The sequence below is a fragment of the Paramacrobiotus metropolitanus genome, unplaced genomic scaffold, assembly GCF_019649055.1.
Source record: "Paramacrobiotus metropolitanus isolate TYO unplaced genomic scaffold, Prichtersi_v1.0 Parri_scaffold0000085, whole genome shotgun sequence".
Taxonomy (NCBI): domain Eukaryota; kingdom Metazoa; phylum Tardigrada; class Eutardigrada; order Parachela; family Macrobiotidae; genus Paramacrobiotus; species Paramacrobiotus metropolitanus.
In genome coordinates this window covers 541335-566143 of record NW_026570305.1, presented here as the reverse complement: position 1 = coordinate 566143, position 24809 = coordinate 541335, and the positions used below count along the sequence as shown (strand labels likewise).

The 24809-nt window shown below is 45.7% G+C and overlaps 3 protein-coding genes across 7 annotated transcripts in view; 1 reads left to right on the top strand and 2 right to left on the bottom strand.

The window, feature by feature from the left end:
- Nucleotides 1-5164: 5164 nt before the first annotated feature.
- On the bottom strand, nucleotides 5165-6180 carry LOC129596070 (RNA-binding protein 14-like). The gene is made up of 2 exons (XM_055493232.1): nucleotides 6059-6180; nucleotides 5165-5954 (listed from the first exon to the last, which is right to left on the bottom strand). The coding sequence occupies exons 1-2, from the start codon at nucleotides 6107-6109 to the stop codon at nucleotides 5370-5372; spliced, it is 636 nt and encodes a 211-aa protein (XP_055349207.1). The 5' UTR covers nucleotides 6110-6180; the 3' UTR covers nucleotides 5165-5369.
- Nucleotides 6181-7679: 1499 nt separating this feature from the next.
- On the top strand, nucleotides 7680-10570 carry LOC129596055 (kelch-like protein 2). Its single transcript, XM_055493212.1, has 6 exons — nucleotides 7680-8128; nucleotides 8298-8574; nucleotides 8652-8928; nucleotides 9136-9750; nucleotides 9831-9902; nucleotides 9974-10570. The coding sequence occupies exons 1-6, from the start codon at nucleotides 7854-7856 to the stop codon at nucleotides 10249-10251; spliced, it is 1794 nt and encodes a 597-aa protein (XP_055349187.1). The 5' UTR covers nucleotides 7680-7853; the 3' UTR covers nucleotides 10252-10570.
- Nucleotides 10571-15281: 4711 nt separating this feature from the next.
- LOC129596079 (protein-methionine sulfoxide oxidase mical3a-like) overlaps nucleotides 15282-24809 on the bottom strand; it is a 39898-nt gene continuing 30370 nt past the window's right edge. Inside the window, exons 12-15 of one of the 5 annotated variants that reach the window (XM_055493247.1) lie at nucleotides 18041-18171; nucleotides 16643-17064; nucleotides 15856-16145; nucleotides 15282-15772 (exon numbers count right to left, since the gene is read on the bottom strand). In XM_055493247.1, coding sequence (XP_055349222.1) covers nucleotides 15926-16145; nucleotides 16643-17064; nucleotides 18041-18171 — 773 coding nt within the window. In that variant the 3' untranslated portion in view covers nucleotides 15282-15772; nucleotides 15856-15925. The remainder of the gene's footprint in view (nucleotides 15773-15855; nucleotides 16146-16642; nucleotides 17065-18040; nucleotides 18172-24809) is intronic. The other 4 variants (XM_055493249.1, XM_055493248.1, XM_055493246.1 and 1 more) reach the window with 4 other exon arrangements.

Genomic DNA, 24809 nt, shown 5'->3' with positions numbered 1-24809 from the left:
TGCAGATAATCAACGCCGATCGCAACGAAGAAAACTCTATTCAAAGCAAAGTTGTTGAGAACACACAAATTTGCTGAAATTATTATTAAATGTCATATCTGCTGTCTAATACCACTGCTACCAAAGGTAATCGCATCCGGAGTTCATGGTAAAATGCTTATAAGCTTTAAGCTTGGTCCGAATGCGTGGATCGCAACACGTAAGAATCGCGTACACTAAACTCTGAGTAAACTCTATAACATGCACGATGTTGAACACATTACCGTAACTGCTAAATTCTGCATCATTATCGACACAACTGCGGACAAAAACCTTGGTAGTTTTAGTATCTTATCTAGGTAAATGTTAGTTGATTGGGCAAGCAGTTTTGTCACTCGCAAGCCGGTTCATGCAGTGAAAACTCCGTCTGTGTGAAATCGATGGCATAAGTACCGGAAGGAAGCGGATTGTCTTCGCAATCCACCGGCAGAAAAACCTGCTCGGGTCGTTTGGCACCATTTCCCCAGGAATTAGCTATTCGGTACACTTCGTGATCAGCCGCTTTGCGCAGCAGCCGGGTATTAGTGCGCCACCATTGTCGATACCAGTGAAAAGAACATTCACAGTGCAGCTGGTTCAGGTAATCACGTACCCGCCAACTAAAGGTGGTCATGGCGTAGAAATCCGTCTCCAGCGACAACAGCCGTAAATCCGGAAGATCGGTAAACGTATCCCTTTCCAGCGACTGGATGGTTGAATTCCCGAACATGATCACTTTCAACCGAGGTGATTCGCTGAAATCGGCTTTTCTAACATATACAGTAATCCGGTGCAGCCGCGAAACCATACATCCAGCAAATTGGCAAAGCCCAACTGTGTTATCTTACTCAATGCACGGTCCGAAAGACATTTGTTCAACTGGAATACGACGACCTGGGTGCGAACTGGCGCGAGATTATCAAAGGCCACGTGATCGCCGTCGTACAAAGACACCCGCACCGGTCTCAATGGGGGTAAGGATAGCAACACACTCAGGCGCCGAAGCGTCCTTGATGGCGTTCGTAAGCGTCCGCAAATGATATCAAGTCCCATTGCGCTTTCACACTTTTCTAATGTATACAAGGGTGCTCATATATGACTGGAGGTAAACTGCAGAGCGCATTGTTCAGCGCTGATCGGTTCGGAGGAAAATTCGGGGAATGGCTCCACAGTTGCTGTCTCGTTGGGTAGGGTAAAGGAACCAGGGCTTTTACTTGCATAGCTGAAGTACCCAAGTTATTTGTAACGGCTGGAGTTATGAAGTCTGCCAGTAATCTGTTAGACCTCGAAAAGGTCCTTGAAAATTCGTCATTTTGTGATAACTGGCTACGTATTGTAGAAATTCGTTCTATGGTACTAGAGAACGTATCCGTGTCGTTTACGGGAAGGAGAACTTCACTGCTCCGCAGAGCACTGAGAGCAGCATTTTCACTCGGCAGAGTCGAAGTCATGCTCAACGTACTGCTTAGAGAAGTCGTCGTAGTCGTCGAGGTTAAACTGGTGGAAGAATACGGCCCTTTCAGTCGATCGTCGCCCGGATCAGGCCACTCACATTTGTACGCGTTCTGCAACTTGGCCACATCCAAGTGTGTTAAAGTGCGCCGCTGACCCATCAGTGGAGCGTGCCGTTTGGGCAATATGGCCGGTTGTGCAGAGGACACCGCGAAATCTAGTGCTCCGTAATGCATTATTGATTCGACGTCGTACTTGGTCCCGTGCACGGACATATTAGGCAAGATCTGAAAATTGGCCTGCATTTCCGGTACGATGTGCTTGGGGAAGATGTCAATGTGCTCGTCGCGGTCTGGTCGGTTCTGCTCGTGAAACATGCCTAGAGCGTGGAGGATCTCATGCAGGATTATTCCCATGGAGGTGAAGCAATCGGTGCTCAAAAACACTCGAGTACTAAATCCAGGCACCCGTCCGACGTCTGCTTGGCACCTGTGAAAAAGCCACAATGCTTACATAATTATTCAGTAATTCGTTTTATGGTCTTACCCTCTTCTTGTCGGCATAAATACGATATATTCTGATTCATTCGCAGTGCTGGCACGGTGTTTAAAGGTTATGCAGTGCAAAGTGCGGCGTTCAATAAATCGCAGTGCTTCTTGTATCCGAAGTCGCTCATTTGCCCCTACAAGATGCGCCTTCGTCAGGAGGCTTCTTAGCTAAACGCAAAAAGGATTTCAACGTAACTCTAACGTACCGAAATTCCGTATTTCATATGGTATGTTTCTCCCGTTATTCAGCCAGTAGTTATGCTCCAGAAGAAGACCCGTCCGTTTAATTGCGGCATGCTGACTATGTCGTCCATCGGAATCGCCGCTATCCCCAATTATGTCGTCGGGATAGAACGTACCATCACTCATCTGCAGTTCGGCGGTCTCCAGGATCCTCTCGTTGAACATGCTTCTCCAGTCTTTGTGAGATTAAAAACTGGGCTCAGTGAGATGATAAATAACTAAGAGGCATTTCAACGCTGTTGTGAATGCGGATTTGCAATTTGACTGTCATTTGACCTGTAGAAACGTACCTGTAGGCACCGAAACATTACTTCCGCGCAGTACCGGAATGACGGTAGAAAACCATAATATCGTGAGGTACATCGGAAAAGACATTACTGCTACTGCTTACAAAACGTAAATAAATCATGTACGCTCCAAAGCGGGTATAGTATAATTTTTATTGATATTGTGGAATACGACATGGATCACTTGCACTACTTGCATGTATGCAGCCTAGCCTGGAAGGTGGTACCAGATTTTGCGCACTGGCTGTTTGCACGTCCGCTGATTACAAGACTGATAATGTTCTTAGCGGATTGAAACTGCTGCAGGTTCTCGGTGATGTTTTGCCGAAATAATGGTGCATCACTTCCGTCGCGGAAACGATTGCGATCTCTTTGGTGGTGCATATATCATACATCTTTTACCTCTGCGACAAATGCGCAGTCTCCACTTGCACAACTTTTTTTAAGGATCACTCCAAGCGCAGCTGTTACTTTCTAAGCACAGTGTCAAGATTTTTAACATTCCTGCATTCAGGAATGCAGCTTATGAAATCGGGGGCGTTTTTCCGTCCAAGCATTAGCTCTGTACAGACGACCATAATCAGTCGATGTCGCACCCGCCACGCCTGTTTGTTTTACAACCTGTGCTATAATTGAGCGGGAAATCCCTCACCACTTTTTAACAACGCTATAACCGCCATAGTGCCATAACCGGCTTTTGATGTAGGTAACTATGATCACGAGAATCTGCCGGAATCTATGAAAATGTACCAAAGAATTTGCACGATGTGCAGTTGTCTCTCTATTCGGCTGGCTTAGAAAATTGTTTGTCATCGAAAAAAAGCAGTTCAGGTCGAACATGTCACACGGCTTGTAGCAACTGTACAAAACCGGTTTAAGCATCAAAGACACATACTGTGGTGCCAAGTGAATTCCGCACCATTTCGTAAAGCGTGTTCATCTACAGCGGCTCACGTAAAGTGAGGCGAGAAGCGGCTCACGTAAAGCGACAAAATCTTTCAAAGGATTTCAACGTATTGCACGTGGTGCAGTGGTACTGCCTACGCGGATCTAACGACGTAGCCGGGGTTCGATTCCCCATCGGCGCCTTTTTTCAGCCGTTTCAGTTCCAGTGGATAGCGCCTGCTTATTTGCAGTATCATGGTTGAGTTGGGCCTAGTGCGTTAGTGTGCCTCTACATCCCTGCGGACGAAAGCCGCACTGGAAACGAGAACGAGCCGGGAGCGGTTATCGGGAAGCCGCCTAAACGAATAAAGAAAAAACGAATAAAAGGATGCGGTAATTGCAACCGCTTAGGAGGATGCGGTGAGCCGGAGCCGCCGCTTAAAAAGGATCGCTTAGTCTCGCTACGAGGACGTAGCGAAAGCTGCAAAGGGGTGTGAGGCGAAGCGGCTCACGTAAAGCGACAAAATCTTTCAAAGGGATTTCAACGTATTGCGCCGTGGTGCAGTGGTACTGCCTACGCGGATCTAACGACGTAGCCGGGGTTCGATTCCCCCATCGGCGCCTTTTTCAGCCGTTTCTCAGTTTCCAGTGGATAGCGCCCTGCTTATTGCCGTATATCACGGTTCACCGTTCGCTGAACGCGCTGAACAGCGTCTGGCTGCCAGTAGCAGAGAACCGAGCTCTGCTCACTTTAAAAACTGTTACTGCTTCACAACGGCTTTCTGACAAGATTTCAAGAGTTGAATCCAATAAAAAATTCATTTTTACAATATAAGTTTAAAAAATATGCTGACTGTATTACAGCTTAGGACAAAATGGTCGCATACCCAACATCTCCACATTCAGTACGTATGCAGCGCAGTGCACTGTACGACTGTGTTCAAAATATCCGTTTCGTACAAGTGCACTGCACCGCTTGCGTACAGAATGCTGGGTATGGGGCTATGCGACCATTTCGTCCTACATTGTACGTATTATTTAATTGCTGGCTCGAACTGGTTTTACGTACCCGCCTGTACTACTGAATATGAATTACTGCATTCGCTCGTTCAGTAAGTTCAAAAGCCTGTTCACTGTCTAAGACAGTGAACTCACTGAACGCTAAAGCCGTCCATACAGCGCTTGTGGAGAATGCTGTACGAAAAAGTGCGGAATTCACTTGGCACCACAGCTAAAATTACCAGCTAACACCAGTAGCTAAAATTTATTTGCAAAACACGCGGCACGGTCGTCAGTGAGGCTGGCCGGAAGCTGACTAACCTTTCTCCCGGCTGATAACGCACAGATATCCCCTTGCGGTTAAGCAGCATAACACAAGGTCATCGCAAGAGTTTAATAGCAAGTATACAGTACACACAGCAAGCTGATGTGCAAGAAGAAAAGGACAAGAAACAACTAGCAAAATTTTGGGCAAGGTTGCAGCAAAACTAAGATAATTCTGGCTGTGGGATGTGGTCGGTGAAAGGTACAGAAATTAAAATTGTGATCTTCATGAATACAACAGCCAATAAGCGGCGAGAAAGGCACAGTAAAGTAGCTTTTGTAATGGGTGATATCGCTAAGTAGCCTAAACTTAGGAACAATGGTTCAGGAAAAAACCGAAAATAACCGATACATGACTGTATATTAGAATTTAGTACCACCTTTTCCAGTTTTCTAATCGTGCTGCGATTTGCACTTTCTGGTTCTACGTTCTACCGCTTATTAATTTGTTTCATATTCATATGGAAATATGAATATGAATGGAATATACTAATTTCATAACATTCAGGACTCACATGCGCAGTACTAATTTTATAACATCTTTTGGATAGACAAGAAAGCAAAGAAAGAGTCGGTTTACGTTAAAAAAGTAAAATTATATAAATAGCTCTTTTCACCCGCGATTCGCCCTCTGCAATCCTTGCGCTGCCAACCGCGCTGGCGAGCCACGTGGTTGACTAGGACCTGCAGGTACCGGATTACTAGCGTAGCTGATTAGCTGTAGTGGGGACTGGGGCAGGCTGGAGCGGCTGGTGGCAGCTGACGGTTGAGCGTTGGAGGTCGCCGCAGCTGCAGGGTTGCTTGATGTTGAAGCCGCGGCGCTAGACGCTGCCGTCGGCGTATTCGCAGCCGCGTTCCTACTGGCGCTGGCTGCATCAGAGGCATAATAGCTGCCATAATCCGGATAGCCTGCTGGGGAGGATGCGGAAAAATAGCCTGGAGGGTAGCCTGGTGGGGAGGATGCAGCGGAAGGATAGCCTGGTGGGTAGCCAGGTGGGGAGGATGCAGTGGCAGGACTGCTTCCAGTGTTGCTGGCTGATGAGGGATATCCGGCGGGTGCGCTTGCGCTGGGGGATGGATAGCCGCTCGAACTGGATGGGTATCCGGAATTGGCAGAGCTGGAGTACTGTCCGCTGGTGCCTTGTCCACGTTGTCCACGCGATCCATCCCAACAATTACACGAGCACGCAGCAGATGTCTAAAGAGCAGCGCTAGCTATCAGTTTATGTTTGAAGCCACATTTTACGCATGAATTCAATGCCTGGCATAAACTCCAGTATGTAATTAGTTTTACTGACTTACCGATCGTACAGTGGCAAAAGTGACCGTAGCAATAATAAACAAACTGCGCATGTTAAAGGTCACTATTAGAATGACATACTAGGCCCTTAAGCAGTCAGCTATTTAGCCTAATCCAATGTCATGGTAAGTGTTTAGCCGAGAATGCAGCTATTTAGCCTAATCCAATGTCATGGTAAGTGTTTAGCCGAGAATGCAGTTTCAGAGTTTATATAGAAAATCCATTATTCTATTCGAAACAGGCCAGTCATTCCTGTATGGCTTTTTTACTTGGTAAATTAAACAGTGTTAATCAGTCCGCCATTTGCATAGACCTGCAGTCGATTGAATATTTGAACAACAACCACATACATGCTGTGCCGCGTATTGACTGTGTGAATTTTCCATAACGCGGTCCGCGTGAAAGTGCTAAGGTTGACAATTTGTGTATACAGGACGCTGATTTTGTAAAACGATACGTCACACGAGCCGATATGGGACAAGGAAATGGCTTCTAACAGGATTGACCCTCGGTATTTAAATTTACGGTCACGGTTCAACTTCAGTTATTATAAAACTTCAACAAAAGCGATTAAAAATTTATCAGAAAGTTGTTTAAGGGTGTGATACCAGTGACATCATCGTGTACATATTGGGGACTTATACTTGTGTACGGTGTACCGGTACCGGCGGTACGTTTCAGAACATGTATGTAAAAGTGTCGGGTTTAAATTTACGCTAATGTTCGGAAATATCGGATCGGCGTGCAGATATGTAGACGTAAAGTTTAAAAACGGTTTTTTATTTATGTATTGGGGCGAATAAAATCAGTTTCTTTACTTATTACCGTCTTTTTTATGGCGATGGACAAGTTGTTCGGTTCGGATGGCTAACGAAAACAGCGGAAAAGAAAGTACGTATTCTTATAGAAAAAAACCGGCAGATCGCCAACACTATTGATCGAAAGAAAATGCAGTTTTATAGCACTCCGTCTGCAAATTGCCGGCGGCAACTGAATCACGTTGAATCAAAGCGTACAGGAAATTTTCCACGGATTTGACTTCACTTTTCTCGCTAACTGTTTTAATATTCAGTTCACAGTTAACGCAATTTCGCCATAATACATAAACAAGATGGAAATGTCAATAATACAACGAAAAGTGATATCAGTAAATCCATATCTGACAAGGGTACATACTACAGAGAACTGCGAGACATACTACCACTGTACTGCGAGAATAGTGCATGCAATAAGTTGTGATCCGGCGGGCGCAGTGTTCCGCTGGCCTTCGGGTCGGCTAAGATAATACGAGTACACAGTACATACGCTGCTTGAGTTTCATTGTCAGCTTTGAGCCTCCGGCCGAAATCGGCTTAAATTTAGCCACGCCTTTTTCAGGGAATCAGAAAGGTGAAAACTTATTTAATTCGCCTTGCTTAAGCGCAGATAATTAATCGGGCGTCTCGCAATGGCTGTCACCCAATTGGATTAAGCTGATTTAGCCGTCTGAAGCTATACAGGCTGAATTCAGCACAATATCGTTCTGGTATACAATATCCAAACGTTTGACATTAATTTCAATTCGTATTTTGTTGCAGTCTGTCGACCCAAAATTAATCAATTTTGATAAGCTGTCAGGTTGGGTGTACCTGGTGTATGAAGGTATAATGTAAATCTTCCAGTCATACAGTGACTGTAATTTCTTACTGTAGAGAGCTCATTGTTAGCCCGATTCTTACCGTCTCTCCGTTAGCCACAGGCGCGAGCCTTCCCACAGTATTCCACTTCCCTAACCCACATACCCGACGGGGACCCACCATGTCTTCAGGGGATTCTCCGTTGCCAGCAGAACCCGGCAACCCTCGCAGCGGCATGGATGGATTCGTGGGCCGATTACGTAGTTTGCAGACGATGGGGATCCTGTGTGATGTGTTCCTCAAAGGTGCAGAAGAGGCGGCCGCTGGTATTCCCTGTCATCGCATTGTGCTGAGTGCGCACAGCACGTACTTCCTCACCATGTTCACGTCGGACTACAAAGAATCAGCGGATCGCGACATCCAGCTGCGCAACATCGATAGCCGCACGTTAACAGAGTAAGTAGCAGAAAGAACTTGTGGTAGTTTCTTGGAATATGTTTAACAAGTTCGCGTGGTTTTCCACGACCATTACGAAGATTTCCATACCATTTTCAGCCGTGATTTCCTTTCTCGTCACTGCATTTGCGGGCAGATCCTAAATATTGCTTTCTGTATGATTCTTTAGATTGGTGACCTATGCGTACACGCTGGACATTGCAGTTGCCGAAGAGAACGTGGAGCCACTTCTGGTTGCGGCGCTGTTTCTGGATTTCGCTCCCGTGGTGAGAATGTGCTGGGATTTCCTGGAGAGTCGCCTCAACGCGTCCAACTGTCTGCGGGTGCAGTGTTTAGCTGGGATGCACCATAATCCGCGTTTGGCCGAGAAAGCGCACATCTACATCCTTCAAAATTTTGTTCGAGTCGCCAAGACCCAGGATTTCTTGCTGATCAACCCCGAAAAGGTCACGCAAAGCTCCAGATCTCAATGACGGTTTATTTGCTGAGAGACGCTACTAAAATAGTTAGCCTGACGTTACAGATAATGGAGCTGCTTGCGTCCGATAATCTGTTCGTGGAAACCGAGGATCAGGTTTTCGAAGCTGTGCATCGATGGATTGATTATGACCGCGCTGGACGAACGGCACACCTAACCGATGTCCTACAGTCAGTTCGTACTGCGTTCCTCGGTTTGACTTGCCACGAGAAATACTTTTTGGATCTTGTGGATTTCCTTACTAACTCTGGCCCGGGAAATGTTTCAAATTACTGGAGTGCTGAGACAGTTGCAACGCGTCGCCGACCACGAGAATATTTCGGTAAGAACAGTACGTAATCCATGTACCTTTCTAAACGGTTTTAACCTGTCCAGTATTTAAATTACCCGTGGTAACCGTTTTCTGTGACGATAGTTATTTTGTTATTCTTGAAGTAATGATGATAGTTTCCCTTTTAAACTGTTGTTGGTTTTCCTGAAATTAACTCCGTGCTACGTCCGATATCTGAGACGGCTTTTTTTCGTTTAGAGTTCCAAACAGTTATTGTATGTGTGGGTGGCTACGACGGAGAACGCTCCCTGTCCACAGTGGACGTCTTCAGTCCGTCCACCGCAACCGTATGGCGCCTGGCGAATTTACCAGCCCTGTTGACCGGATGCGGGGTGGCGGTGCTGGACGGACACTCCTTGTTTGTCTGTGGCGGACGAACATTCCCATCCAGATCCAGGGACGGTGTATCAGACGTCCGCCGGTACGATGCCACGGCTAACCAGTGGGTGGATTGCGCGAAGACGAACATCGAACGGTATGATGGCTGCACGGCGACGCTGAACGGACGAATCTACACTGCCGGTGGTTATCAAGAACATGGCAATGCGCCCATGACGTTCGTGGAGGTGTACGATCCGCAAACCAACGGCTGGCAGTTCGTGGCCGAACTACCCTTTGGACTCAGCAAGTTCGCCATGGTTGCGTGCGGAGATCGACTGTACACGTTTGGAGGGGTTTCCGCAGTTGGTAGCAGCCATGCAGTCTTTTCGTACGATCCAGCAGCCGATGTATGGAGTAGACTGGCCGATATGCCAACGGCGCGTAGCGGTTGCGCGGGCTGCGTGGGTCCCAGCGGACTGATCTACGTTGTCGGTACGCATGAGAAACAGTGCTAATACGAAGCAGAGAAATTTTACAACTGAATGGTGAACATGCATCTGGTTTGCTATCAGGTGGAAACGTTACGGAAAACGCGCGCTGCGTGGAGGCCTTCAACCCCGCAGCTAATCAGTGGGTGCAAAAAGGTGAGTACGGGTATTCTTGGCATGTTTGGGTTTTGCTGATGCTGATTTGGGCTTGGTTTATTTTATGGCAGCGAATATGGTCAGGGAGCGCAGTGGTGCGGGAGCCGCTTGCGTGGACGGAAAGGTTTATGTTCTCGGTGGCAATGACTCTTCGGATTCTGGGGATTCGGATTCTGAGGATTCGGACTCTGAGGATTCGGATTCTGAGGATTCGGATTCCATTGAGGTCTACGACGAGAGCAGCGACAGGTGGACGCTCCACGAATGCCGATTACCGGAGGTCAAGCATTTTTTCGGGTGCGCGGTGATGAAGCTGAAGAAGGACCAGAAACCCGTGAAGTCCTCATAAGCGTGATGCAATGATGTGGAATCACGCTCCGTTGTTAGATGAAAATGTTGTTGTGGGTTGGGAGGTCCGCAGCCGTGCAAACAGAGGGAAGGAAGTTGGAACGATTGTGACGGACCAGCGCATTCAATTCTTTTTTTCCTGTTGTTCTCGTTATATTTTTATTTCCCTTATTGTACGTACGGAACTGCTAATTGCACATTTATACTTACGAACGAAGATGTTGTTCACTTTGAAGATAATTTTTCTAATGCTATTTTGAAGAAATTGACTGTGAAGTAATTTACTTACCTGTTAATAACTCAATCACTCTACCGTGCAAAACCACTTAAACTTGCAAGCGACTACCTTTGTTGTTGTACTGTAAATCCGTATGGTCTTGCCACACAGCAACCACTAAATGCACACGTGCCCGAAGCCGCAGCAGTTACAAAATCATTTTGTTTTTCACATTTTGTCAAAATGTGAAACGAAAGCATCACAAGCAGTCACAAAACGACACCACCATGAACTTGGCCTCCACCTCACCGTAACCAACAGAACATGAACACCTCTATCACAGACTCTCCCAACCATTCGGCCAATAGCCACATGCGCGTTAAACGATGCGCTATCACGTGATCACATTGAGATGAGCCTCATGCACCACCCATTCATGAAAAAGATCATCGACCTTGAACCAGCACTGGTAACGCCCGGCATGATGCGCCTTTACACGAGAAATAGTCAACGTTGAATGACAATGGCATATTCCATCTGAGGCGGTATTGATACTTCCGTCAAACTCTTCCTTTGCGGAACGACGGGCTTCGAACTCATCGATCCCCGCAGCGTATAAAATGTGGTCTTCGTTTCTCCAAAGGAAGCGATTTCTAAGAGCACCCTCCATGGCTAAAAACTTCACGGAACATGGAAAACGGGCGGTATCACCAACTTTGACCGTCACGTTGACCATCGGTGGCCGGAAGACCTGGGACGCGGTAAGCGTTGGACTGATCAAGAATGTTTGGGTGACGACATAGTGGCTGCCGTTGTGCTGTAGGCATTCGTATTTTCCGGAATGCAAATGCGAAAATGCGGGTAAATCGGCAGTCAGTGATCCGGTCGCGGAATCGCTGTCGATGTATGAAATGTTGTGCCAGTAAGGTTCATTTATGGAACTGGCCAGACAGCTGCATTGCCGTATCAGGGGTTTCGGTGGAATCGTTTTCTTCTTTGCACTGAAAAGTAGGTTTCCATTGACCGAAAGCCGTGGTGGGTTTTTATCCACGTCGGCAGCAGCCATCGCTGTGTCTCCATTGCAGTGCAGTCGTAACGTTTCTCCTTCAGGTTTCCTGATGATGCCATCCGTTAGAAATGAATCCGCAGACTTACTGGCCGTCATCGACGGTTCCTTTAAATGAGCAACACCGTTACGGCCATTTTGGACTGCAGCATCCAGGATTCCATTAACTGTCAGCCATCAAATTACGTCAAATTGTGTTAGTTAAGTATTTAGTATTTTTGCTGTACGAGTATAAACAAGTTGTACTCTATATGCAAAAAAAAGCGGATGCTTCGTTTGAACGCATATTACTCATATTGCGCACTGGCAAGTTCAATTAGCTAAAACTGTTCATTGATTTAATTGTAAATTTTTTAACCGCGAACCGACAGGCCGATCTTCAATTCTTTTTGTCGTACATGGTATGATGGTAATAATCGTAACGCGTAAGTATCGACGTGTTCATACATACAGTATACGCAACTTAACTGGTTTCTCGGCTTAATCCGGCTGTTTTAACAGGGCACGCTATGGACCTGGGGAGCACCAGCACCAAATACAGCACCGCGTGCAGTGCACGCAAATTGTTCATCTTGAAGAAGATGGGTTCCTGGGCAAAAAAATTAACGTCTTAAGCAGCGATAGGAAGTATAGTACCACCGGTGCCATGTACAGTATTAATACCCACATCTGATGGCAATAATTATGTTACCAGTGAGTCAGTGACTCACAGGTTAACGTTGTGAGGAAGTAATGTTTGCTGGATGGCAGCGCTTGAATACCTGTGTAGTTGCGCGTATAGAATGGATAGTGTTAACCCAGTCGGGTGTTCGCGCGTGCTTTTTTTCATCAACAGACTATTGACAACAAATGCTGCTGCACTGATGTGCAATTGCGATGGTGCGGCAAATACTAAGTCCACCTCTCCCAACAGCCATAACTTGCGGGCATTGGTTATAACTACGCCACCCAGCGAGCTCCAATAATACTGGAAAACGCAAAATAGTACCCGATCTGAGAAACTGGAAGTCTTTCTCACTGTGCTCTCCGTGGCTACCGGCAAAAAAGTGCTTTTGGCGAAGATATAAGGAGAGTGGCCCGGTACTTGTACTGCACAGGCTGGCGATTGCCGGTGGAGAATTTGGCGGCTTCCAGCGTGTAGTGGTTGAGCGCTTGTCTGTCGATGTTATCGCGATGCAGCAATTTTTCCACTTCATTAAAACCTACAAAACCGACAGTCATTGCGCATATTCCTTCGGAAACCCGATCATTTGCCTCAGTGTTAGGATAAGTAGCGACACCAACAAAGAACCGAAACAACGCCAACAAATATGAAATAAAAATTAACTCTGTTAAATACGAATTGACTCTACAGAAGGCAATATCCACTTCAGTAACAATATTTGCGAGGGCTGAAGCAACTTAATAGTAGAACTTCAAATTTAAATATCGAAAAACGAACTAACCAACAAGAAAAGCAGAAAATTCAAAAGATAACGCAACATAACTACTTCTACATACATAGCTAGTGACGGTACTGCCGTAGCCGTAGCAGTTATTTACTCTCAGTATTTATTGGTTTAGTCATTACCTAGCAGTTTAACATCAAACACAAAAACAGATCACAAAACAAAGTAAACAGCACTTAAACCATCAGAACGTGGAACAGTTGATGTAACCGACAGCGCATTCCCGCGCTGTATTTCGATGCTAAGACGCTGTAACAAGAACTCGTAGGATCGTCGTTCGCCAGTAGCATCCTTTAGGCGTTTACCCAGCTCACGTAAAAATTTCAAACACGATGGACCGACAACACCAAAAGTCTCAAAAGCTAAAGCGACAAAATCGTACTCGGTTACCAAATATTCGTATTTACTACATTTTTCCTCTTCCGCTTTCCTGGCAGCCTCACCAGCTTTAATACTGCTGCTGATAACGTGAGACAAGGCAACTGTATCGACGCATGTCACATCCCAAGCCAGTCGTAATCCGTTTTTCCAAGGCAGTAGTGACAAACCGTCCGGCCGGCGATTGTTCACGGGGTCAGTCCCTCTCGGTTCGAGTACAGCCGGTATATTAACAGTAACCAGGCTTCTACGAATCACTTCGTTCAAGGATGTGTGGCGAAGGAAACGTCCGGCGCTCTTTTTACAAGAAAGTCCGTGGTGGCCGTATTGGTCGACAGGTTGACGGCAGTCAGTGCAGAGATGCGGACTGCAGATTGGTGCGCCAGTTCTTAATCCGACGGCTACGCGGAAGCTTTCATCAGACATCAACGTTCCAAGGGAAGGTACAGGGAGGGCGTTTAGCCACTTTCCCGATTCCGGCTGTGCAACTGCAAGCAAGCGCGCACAGTGGGTAACATCGTTTTTAAACAAATTTACAATTACTTCGCAAGACTTTTTGACTACTGCTGTATCCCACACTTTCTGTGGCCGTCTAAGGTTTTCTGGTGGTAGTTCTGTACCCGAAGCTGCTTGCCACAACTGTTGCACTAAGTCATGCTTATCCGTTCCAGAGGCGATGCTTGAAACCAGAGACGACGTGGCGTAAACCGAAGCCAAATAGGCTGAAGTCGCTAGTTCTGCCACACGCCTGATCCCTAGCCCACCACTGGAAACGGGAAGCGAAACCTGAGCCCAGGTAACACTATCTAATCTGACGTTGGTAACTGACTCAAGTGCCGATTTGCTCACGCTATCAAAAACTTCTAGCTCGTCTGTACAGAGCCAGGTCGGACTAGCGCGAAGCAGGTAGTTCATTTTTGGGACACAAATACAGGTACGCAGGAGATAATATGCTTGATGAGCAGGCAGAACACTTAGCTTTGAAGAGAGCCTTTGGAGATCTTTGGCCTTTTTGGCAATCGCATCAGGAATAGCGGCCTGCAAAAGGGGAGCGCCCAGCAGTAACAATTCACTTTCAGTGGGTTGTAAGAATTCTGGGTGACACTTAATGAACGTTTCCCGCACAATTTCACGATCTAGCGGTGTGCCGCCGAAAACAAAGAATTCACATTTTGTGAGATTTAGTTCTAGACCAAATTCATGTGCACTTGTGCAGTAGCAATGACCCTATCCACATCAGCTAATACCTCGCATAATTTGCCGCCTATGACGCCATCATCCAGATACCATGCATTCAAGGGCGACAACAAAGACAAAATTCGCGCTAGTATAAGAAGTGAGAATAACAGAGGGCCTAAGGGCCGGCCTGGGAAAGAATGTCCCACTCGCCGAATACTGAACTACTGGGATCTCGATAACACTGGCTAACAAAATGCAAATATTCTGGTAATTCGGATTGCACACACTGTAGCATTTTGTCGCGATGGATCGTGTTAAAGGCAGCAGTTATTTTAACTTATGGTCTTCGTTATTTTTTACGAGGAAGAATATACATACTTCAGAACTCATAAGCTGCAGATTCCTACAATCCCTTCGCTATCGGGATCACCTTTTCAATTATGCATACTCGCGAATGCAAATAAACTCGAAAAACGAATTGTATAATGTTATAATATTGCTCACATTTAAAAAAATATCTCTGAGTTCCGTACGGAAGGTGTATGTATCTATCATAATCTATGCAACAACAACAATAAACATACTCTGACTTTATCCAAAATAGCGTTTTTAAGGGTTGTAGGTGTTTTAAGTACTTATACAAAGTACTAATACAAAGTGCACTGTTCAACGTTTTTTACAGCTTTCAAGCGTTATGCTATCCATTTACTTTGTTGCTAGTTAGCCGCATACCGCACATGTTTCGTTTTTGGGTTTGCTTTGTATCCAGGTTATTCTAACTTCTGACACAAACCACTTGCAAACTGACATGAGTAAGTATTTACAAGCCGAGCACGGATGAATATTGGCTTGATACATGACGACCCACTAATGCGTAGTAAAGTGAGTATCGGTAAAACATGCATATCTTATTGGTTTTGGGGCATTTCTTGCTTGTGTCAATGTCCGCTGTTTGTGCAATCAAATGTTATTCCTGCACTGAAGGCAGTTACAGTGAGCCTCAGAGGTACGTATGCGGCGCCGAAAGGGAGGCAGTCAATATTTCTCGTTATTCCCAAAAGGACTGCCCAGGGAACTGCATAGAAGAGGCGTTTGATCCTGATTATCCAAAAAAGCCAACTATTGATAGAAGGAAGGTACGAATCAGAGGCTGCCAAGGTGGAGAAGACGGATTTTACACGGAGCTCGCAGTGGGATGTCACGAAGACAGAAACCCCCAGTACAAACGCTGCATCTGCAGCACGGATTTATGTAATACTAGGAGCGCAACGGAGATCATACAGGGTGCTAACAGCCATCGAGCTTGGTTTTCTTTACCTTGGTTGGTTTGTACCGTGATTGTGAAGTTGACTCCAGCATAAAAATTTTGAACTGTGAAGCAATAGTCTTAGACGAGCGACTTCTTCGGCGAGAGGCCGGGTGCCACCGGGGCGATGTTGATGACGCTGCGGTAGTCGTCGGCCATGCTCGACACCGCGCCGTGACCGCGAGGGGAGCGCGCCAAGGCCGATCCATCGCGCAGTTGGCTGTCGGCACGCGCCAGCTGCTCGTCGATGGCGGCGAATTTCGACTGCCCGTGGTCACCCGATAATTTCAGCACCATCTTCCTAAAGTACGGAAAAATAATTAAAATGCATAAATAAGGTACAATACACCGAAAGCCAAAAGTAATTTAAAACAGAAAGATATGGGAAAACGACGAAGTTAAAACGAAGTAAAAAATATTTAATTTTCAATGATCATTCACTATTACGGATCATGCTCGTCGGCATAGAAAAATTGTTTACCGTCAATTCGGACAAGAAACAGGGCAAAAAAACCAAAATTAGTCGCGATATAACGCAAACGAAAGTTTTCCAGGCCTGATTTATGATAATCTTTGAGGACACTAAAATCATTGCACTACGACATATCACCACAGATGGTGAACAGGATTGCACCTTTCTAAAGTTAATCCATCCATCAGTTATTTAGTTATTATCAATAATTAGTTATTGTCAACTTCCAATTATTAATAAATCATTAATTATCAATTATTTATTATCAGTTATTTAGTTTAAGCACAGCTGCAGCATTACACTTCTCACGCTACTTTTTGCCATACCTTTCCCTGTCCTGAAACACCACCAATTTAACCAGTTCCGCCGGGTACCGCCCCTCCAGCCCCTTGGCTCCCTTGTCCCGGAACTCCCTCCGCACTTCCTCCACCAACTTCGCTGGGAACTTCTCTTTACTCTCTATTAATACCGACTCGTGGAGACTGCTGCCGCGGATCTTCTGCTCGATGACCTCCTTCCGCTCGGCCAGATTGTCGCTGCTCTTCCAGTGGGCGCCGGACTGGGCGGGCGGCGCTCGGCTGGGCAGCGGGTTGAAGGCGGCCTCCAGGAATTTGATCTTCTCGCCCGTGTTCACCTGGATCTGGTCCATGCTGGTGCAGTGTTTGTGCGATAAGGAAGAAGCAACGTGCGACAGGTCGGATTTGTTGGAAGGCCGACGGCGTTTGGACATCTCCTGACCGGTGACGTGCTACGAAATTAAAAAAAACATTTTACTGCGAGCACAACGATTAGTCGCAACGACACTGCGAATAGTCACAACGATACTGCTATAAAAATTACCAAGTACTAAAAAGCGAAGGGACGGAGTAAACATCCATTTAGATGAACATTATCGAAACAGTGTGCCCTGTAAGGGAAGAAAACACCCCGTTTTGAAGCCACAACACTACAAATTCGCTTCTCCAGAACACACTTCATTACACTTTAAGACTACGTCGTTCGTACGAAACCGCTTTCCAGTAATTTTTGACTCTCACATCGTACTCTAGTGTATCAAGTGCTATTACATAATATCAGTGCGTGCTAATACAACAGTCACGTACACAATAACATAGAAACGTTCATTAAAAAAAGGCTTTTCTGTTAAGTGTCAACATCATGCTGTTCGTCGGAAATGTCAGGAGCCACTGCTCAGCAAATGGAAAGTAAAATTAATAGGAAAGTCAATGAGAAACAAAAGTAAAACAGGAAAGCACAGGCGGAGAGTAGCAATCCAAACAAAAAAAGCATCCAAACGATCAACGTGAGACAAACAGGAACAAATTAACAGGAAGTTAGGAACAATCAAAACATGGACAAAGCTCTCCCAACCACATCACCTTTCGTTGAGTTTGAACCACCGATTGACTGTATCACTGGTAACCACGAACATAATAAGTACAATTGGTCAATCAAACACGTATCGTTGAATTACCCTCGACCACGTCAAACCAGCCCAAACAAGCAACACATTCGGTGCGTTAGACGAACAGTGGCGGAGCAAAGAGGAGTTCGTAACTGATCAGAACCGGTGCGGCACGCGACGGCATCAGCGTTTCGAGACTGTGGACATTCTCTAGTGGCGGCTGACCGCCCAGCGGGTAGGGATCACAGACATAGAGCCAGACTAGCGCCAGTAAGGCGACGTACACCAAGACACACTCAAACCGTGACCTATGCCTGACCCGTCGTTTGCTGCTGACCGGCGACGCTGGCGTTGGACTGCTCGGTGTTTTCCGACTGAAAGCGGGGGCGCGGCGGGGCAGGTCAGCTTCCAGGGAGGGCGAGGCGTCCATGGTGACACTGGCCACGAATTCTGCAAAGCGGAAGAAAATCCTGAGTTTCAAGCTTTAAGTTATGAAAATTTTCAAAACTTCGCTATACTTCCTCACATTACAATCATTATTTATCTCAGACTCATGTTTTTGCAGTATTTGTTTCTTTTGTCTTTAACACCCGATTTTCGAAGTAAACTTCTATTCAAAACTATTACCCGATTTTTTCTACTTAAAAACTTGAAACGGCGTTAGTTAAGTTCAGGATGATTTTCCATTAACACCTTTGCGCAGATGACGCAATTTCACGCCAAAAGAACGAAAAAATTTCACATGATACTCTGTACATAACAATTCTGCCTTTCGCATCAGCATATCCCTCCAGTTTTACAATTTAATGCACAGTTTAATGTATTGGTTGTTTAAAGCTAAATATATCTGTAATAGCAAGCGAACAGTTCAACGGAACAATTCAGTAAACAAAGTCAAATAAAAGTCAACAAAAAGCAAACAACTGAAATTTAATGGTCAAAGACTGAAACTCACAATAATTCTGGCCGGAAGTGGTGGATCAAGGCGCAGAGGGGCAAGGGCGTGGCCCAAAACTGCCCCACCGAGTCGACGGTGATGCCGCGCGAGGCCAGCCCCTTGGCGCACCAGTCCACCAGCACCGACTCCGACACGGTGTCCCGGCGCTGACGCAGCCGCTTCGGCGTGTGTCCGGTCACGGCGGTGCGCTTCCACTGCCCGTTGTCCGCCAACTCGCTCTTGTCCACCTTCTCGGGGCAGTCCGTGTCCAGCAGATGACGCACGATGAACACCTACACAACAGAAATCATTTTCTCCTGCTGTTCAACAAACGAATTCGGATGACTTCTTAAATACGTTAATAATAATAAAACAAACGCAACCTTATTTATGCAGGATTATTAATTACCGAAGTGTGAAGGCCGATAGCTCCGCCTTCATGATTGGCCATTCGCCATTGTGTTTTGCTGTTCTGGGGATTTCCATCCCACACATTGCTGCTGTTTTGACGGACCTACAGCACAGCTGCGCTGGCTGTAGGATCCGATCTCATTAGTCTGGTGTTGCTGCGCCACGGTGCGCGAGTTAGATTTCGGCATTAAAGCCTCAATCCGGGTTCGCCGCTGTTTCGCCGTCGAAGGTACGTGGGCGCCCATAAGGCCCCACGTAACAGAAGTCAATTTATTTTTACATAAAAAAGAATACAGATATACTACTTACAGGCTACACAATGTAAACCACTTTTCACGAACGAACAACCAAAGGAGCACTCAAGGAGATTGGCAAATCGCGCTGAACAAGCAAATCGCGCTGAACAATCGCTGCTAACGCCGTGACTGGAATGAATTTGTTGAAATGCAAATGTCGAATAAATCTTCTTTCTTGCTTACTTTTTTGCTTCATCAGTTTTACAGCGCTCTACGTCGGCATGTATAACCACAGACCATGCCACAGTTTCCCCGCGAGACAAGGTTCGTGTTCTGCCGACCACGCACCTTTGCTTTGGATATATCAATATGGACGTATCGCGATACGGGATCGATGGAATAATTCAGCAGATGCTCGTCCTTGATGCTGGACAGACTGCGGCAAATAGCCTCGCGTACCACAATCATCTGCAGCGGCGTCCGCGTGCCCAGTCCCCAAAAGCGCAACATCCACGCCGCATCCAAAACGCCCAGAAATCCGTGGGCGCAACCGGTGTCCAGCGAACAGAACGGCTACAAGAACGGGAAAAGCAAATCAGATACTTGGTACGCATAAATCCGATACCGGCGAGCTTTTCTCCAGCGTCTTAGTCGTGTTATTTCTCAAAAGAAATTTGGCGCCCTCAGAATTAATTTTCGAAAAAATGAACTAATAAATCAAGATTACCGAATCAAGATCACAATCAACAGCAATGTCACTAGCAATAACGGATATAACAGTGGCACTTTTAGCCAGTCTTCTACAACAACACATGATGGTTACGGTTTCTTTAGACAACGGGTGTTTAATTCCCAACAGTATGAATTAAACACCAGTGAGATATCTAAAACTGGAACGCGATCGTCACTGGACCAATACCTTTTTTTATCGAAAATTTCAACAAACGGGCATTTTTATTGGTTACCTCGATGAGGCTATCACCAACGAGGTTGATCATGAGCCGGTGTCCGCGGCGTTCCACAATGCCACAGGCGTTCTCGGCCGCGTACATGTTGGTAAAGTCAAACACCGACACGTCGGGATCGCCGTGCGGATTAATGGCGAAATCGTAGGCGGGAAGACGATTTCCGGTGGAGAATTTGGCGGCTTCCAGTGCGTAGTTGTCGAGGGCCTGTCTGTCGATGTGGTCACGATACAGTAGTTTTTCAACTTCCATAAAATCTGCATTTATCCTCATGTCACGCGTACCTGTTTGAGGACGCCTTTGGCGTGCAGACTGGCCTTCTTGGCCGTCATGACGAAGTAGTGCGTCGTATCGCGGTAGTAGACGATGTTCTCCAGATCGATGCCGCAGTCGTTGTGCAGACCGCGGAAGAACTGCTGGTTGTAGATGCGCGCCACGCCGCTGATCTCCTCCACGCGGTTCTCCTCCGCCGTGTTCCGGTTGATGAAACTGTTTGTAGTGGCCTGCAAAGAAAAATTTGTTTCCGCTTAGGCGCTTACAACAGCCGAACTTATCAAATGGAGAAATCAAAACACAAACCATTATCGAGGCTCACAAGGAAAATACTGCGTCATGAAATTACAGATTCTGAACAGTCTGGTACGTCGTTCCCCACTCTCGAGCCAATACACTACGATTCCCCGATCTCAGTGAATTGAGAGCATCAATAACAAACATGCAAGATTTGTGAGAGCATTACTGAGCGTATTTTCGTCAAAAAACGGAAAATAAATTCGTTAAAAAATCCATAGCCACAAGAGAGGGCAGCTTACAATGGCCAGAACCCCGCGAAAAACTTTGCGCTGAAATCCCTAGGCAGCGTGTTTCGGCGTCCGTCGGCGCCCACCAGCACATCGAACTCGTAACTGGCGACGGTGTGATCCGCCGGATGGACTTCGGCCCGCCACCCGGTGCAATCGGCACCGTCGTATTCCGGCGGTTCAATATAACTGATAAAAGAAACACCGTAGTGGAATTCCACTCCCAAAAGCAAGGCCATTTTGAGCAAAATACCATGAAGAATTTACCTGTAAAAACCTGTAAAAAGCTATTAATACCTGTAAAAAGAAAGTCAAACCTAAAGTTAGTAATCGAGTATCCTTCTCATTACTCTTTCAAAAAGCATACGGACCCATTCAAGAATTCTTCACGTAATAGAAATTCTTAGGAAATATGTTTGGCACTGTGTCCTCTTGAATAACTGCCAGATTAACGAACACCTTAATTTCGATATCACACAGTCAACCAAAATAAACCACTGTCAAGATTGCACTCACTTATATGATCGACGTTTCCGCTGCAGAATTTCGGGTAGAATTTTTTGGCACCCAGATTGAGGAGATCAGTGATCACAAACGGCCACAAATGCAGGACATTATTACGGGAGAACCGGTCGCGTTTCTCCACAACAACGATTTGGCGCCCAATAACGCCGCTTCAATGGCCATTCGCAAGCCGCACGGTTCAGCGCCCACAATTAAAACCTGGAAAGAAAATCCCGAAAATACAAATGCACCACACAAGCAATTAAAAAAAGTATTAAAAATTTTGATTGATTGTCGTCTGAAGTACGTTTGTACACATACTGGCGCAATTTTAATTAATTTAAATCATTTAAACTTGATTTCACAACCACTCGCAAAATCTCTGGAAGTGTTTGAGTTTTTCAAACTTGTTAAAAAATTTGTATCGCTTAACTCGAATGTTGGAAATATTGTCAGTGTCGAGTCGTCGAACAAATCGACGGATCTGGTAACTTAAACAACACAATCCCTTACAAAATGCCCGTTAATTCAAACATTACGTAACTGTCCCGGGAATCCCCATCAAAAGTCACTCAATAAACCGACAAGTGCTTTCTTAGCAGTTGATTAGGCGCACGCCGAGGATAGTTTGGCGGCGGCGCAGGGACTGCACTTGATTAAATAATCGCAGTTATTTGACCGCCAACGTCAACAGCAGCTGACTGCGCCGGCAACGTGCCTGACTGGTCCCTTTGCGCAATCAGTCAACAAGTCCCAAATGGCCGCATCACCAACCCGTCGCGCTCTCACATACACGCGCCGACTTAAGCCGCGATTAACCGACTAACCGATACATATTTGCTCAAAAACAGACACCACCGAGTCATCCCAAAACTCTCATCATCAAACCACCTAAAAAAAATAAATCTACACCAAAACTGAAAACACCACCAATCTTACCGACTCTTGATACGAAAACAATCGGGAAGAAATAAAATATTTTCTGCAAAGCCAACTGTTCGCTTAGGACATTGAAAAAATTTGCAAATTCTTAGCCAACCAGTTAGTTGGTAATACGCCCGGACATTCAGCATGTAAGTAGGTTACAAGACCACTTGAACCGTGCTGTTCCACTGTACTACGATTTCTCCAAATCCCTGTTACTATTAGTAACCAATTGCCCTGAAAAATTGAGGCCGCAGCTTGACGCACTCGCAGAACTGCTGGAAATATCCCACAATGTGCTTCAACGAATTAGCCGCACAGAAATCCTCGAAAAGTTTCTCGGCGCGGGCCTGTTCGCCGGCTGACCAACTGGAGACGTTGTGTGCCCGGGCGGCGGTGGTGTGCCCGTGGTGACCGTGGATGGCTGCCGGGCCGGCGTGCTGGATTCGGCAACTCATCGTCAATCACGCTGTAGCTGCCGAAATGACTCGTTCATTCACAAATCTGCGAGAAAAGCAAATATAAGAAAACTTTCGTTTAGTGAAACCAAAACAGTTATTATACTCATGTTATCATTTATCAACACCGGCAACTCATCTGTCAAATTCTACTTCGGTTATGTCAGTCAAACATTTACAGGACATTGTAAATAGTCGCATGCGACTACCATTCAGGTAACGACGCAAAGCAACTGGAGAAGGATCCTCCGTAGTGGAATTCGACACCCAGAAACAAGGGATGCATGCACAAAAGCATGCGAATACTTGAGAAAACTTTGAAGAAACTAGATAAGAAATCAACTAAGTGCTCGGAAGCCCGTTTCGCTTCTTCGTCGTTAATTGTATCGATACATTCAAATATGCTGGGCTTAGGAAAAGGAAACACACACTTAGCACACCAAAGGAAACATGTTCTGTGGTGCCGAAATACTTAAGAATTATTTCAGCTATTATTCTATGCCTTTCGACAAAAGGTCTGCCGATAAAGGTCACCATGAAGCTGTTCATAGCGAAGTAGTAAGTAACGGAAGGCGGCTCTTCCTCGCTCCGTTGCATTTGTTCAGTGTTTCTTTTTCGCAGTTTCGCTCATAACAAACCAGTTTTATTCTGCTTTTATTCACGGTTCTATCAGTTCGCTGAAAGTGTTTCGCAGCTCGAACTCATTTGGTACGAAGATGCAACCAACAGCGGGGAAATTGTACAAAAATGTGAAAGGAAATCAACGACGAACATCACAAAAACAAGATCAAAATTAATAATAGAAAACAAAACCGGCGGAAACAACCGAAATCAAAGGCCGATTACGCGACATCGCAGAATAGAGTGGAAAGGTCAACAAGGACAAACAACTGGTCAGCGTCATGCTGTGTACACAGCAAATGCATTGCACGGTATTCACAACATCTTGGCAAACAACGGCGAAATCAGTTTCGCAATTTGAGCACTCCATCACAAAATACCGAAATCCATCGGGGAATGGAAACTCAGTGGAAAGTTATAATTATTAGAAATTCTAAAAATTAACATTACAAAAACGATCAAGCGCCGCTTGAATTCAGTCCATCAAATCCAGATCGCTTCAGCGGACACTCACAACGGAAGCGTTTCCCGACCTGCAAGAAACAGCGAAAAGATAATAAAAAACAATAGAGCGTAAAATTCTTACGCTAAAGTACACTAAAAACACTCTAGTTTCCGTCAGTAAAAAACTAATTCACAAAAAAAGTTAAAACTTCCATTAAAACAATGTACCGTAAATAATGGTAAAAATGTACGTAACCTTATCGTTCATCGCAATGATGTTTTGAACCCGTAACTGACCTTGCCGGCAGCCGCTTCAGTTTCTCTTCGTTGTCCATTTTGGCATAGCGAATATCCATGAGTTCGTTCATCAGTCGCGCCTCGTCTGCTCTCTGCTCGTCGTTCTTTTGGCTGTCGTCGATGCCCATCAACAGACGCAGTTGTTCTTGAGCGCGCCGCGCCCGGTCTTCCAGCTGCAGTTTCTCCGCCCTGCATCAACAAAACGGCATTTCAGCTACAGCAAAAATGAAGTGGAACTGCATGCGCGACAACAACGGCAGAAAAATACCAAAACCTATTAATCTAGTCAACACATTCCGCTTGCAGCGTCCGCAATATATCTTCGTGTTCCAGCTTAAATTTCAGAACAACAGCTCTAGGTGGAAACTGCCACTACACTACGATATTCGTTATATTTCACATCCGACTGCAGCAATGTTAATCGTCTGCGACAACCCAAAATGAATTCAACTTTTACTAGACGAAAATTAATTAGAAAACACGGATTGGAA

What these genes read in the sequence shown, in the direction of transcription:
- LOC129596070 (XM_055493232.1), bottom strand. Translation starts at nt 6,109, where the DNA reads ATGCGCAGTTTGTTTATTATTGCTACGGTCACTTTTGCCACTGTACGA. An exon ending in CTTTTGCCACTGTACGATCG is followed by an intron (nt 5,955 to 6,058) that starts GTAAGTCAGTAA and finishes GCTGCTCTTTAG; the next exon opens with ACATCTGCTGCGTGCTCGTG.
- LOC129596055 (XM_055493212.1), top strand. Translation starts at nt 7,854, where the DNA reads ATGTCTTCAGGGGATTCTCCGTTGCCAGCAGAACCCGGCAACCCTCGC. An exon ending in TGCTGATCAACCCCGAAAAG is followed by an intron (nt 8,575 to 8,651) that starts GTCACGCAAAGC and finishes CTGACGTTACAG; the next exon opens with ATAATGGAGCTGCTTGCGTC. An exon ending in CGGACTGATCTACGTTGTCG is followed by an intron (nt 9,751 to 9,830) that starts GTACGCATGAGA and finishes GTTTGCTATCAG; the next exon opens with GTGGAAACGTTACGGAAAAC.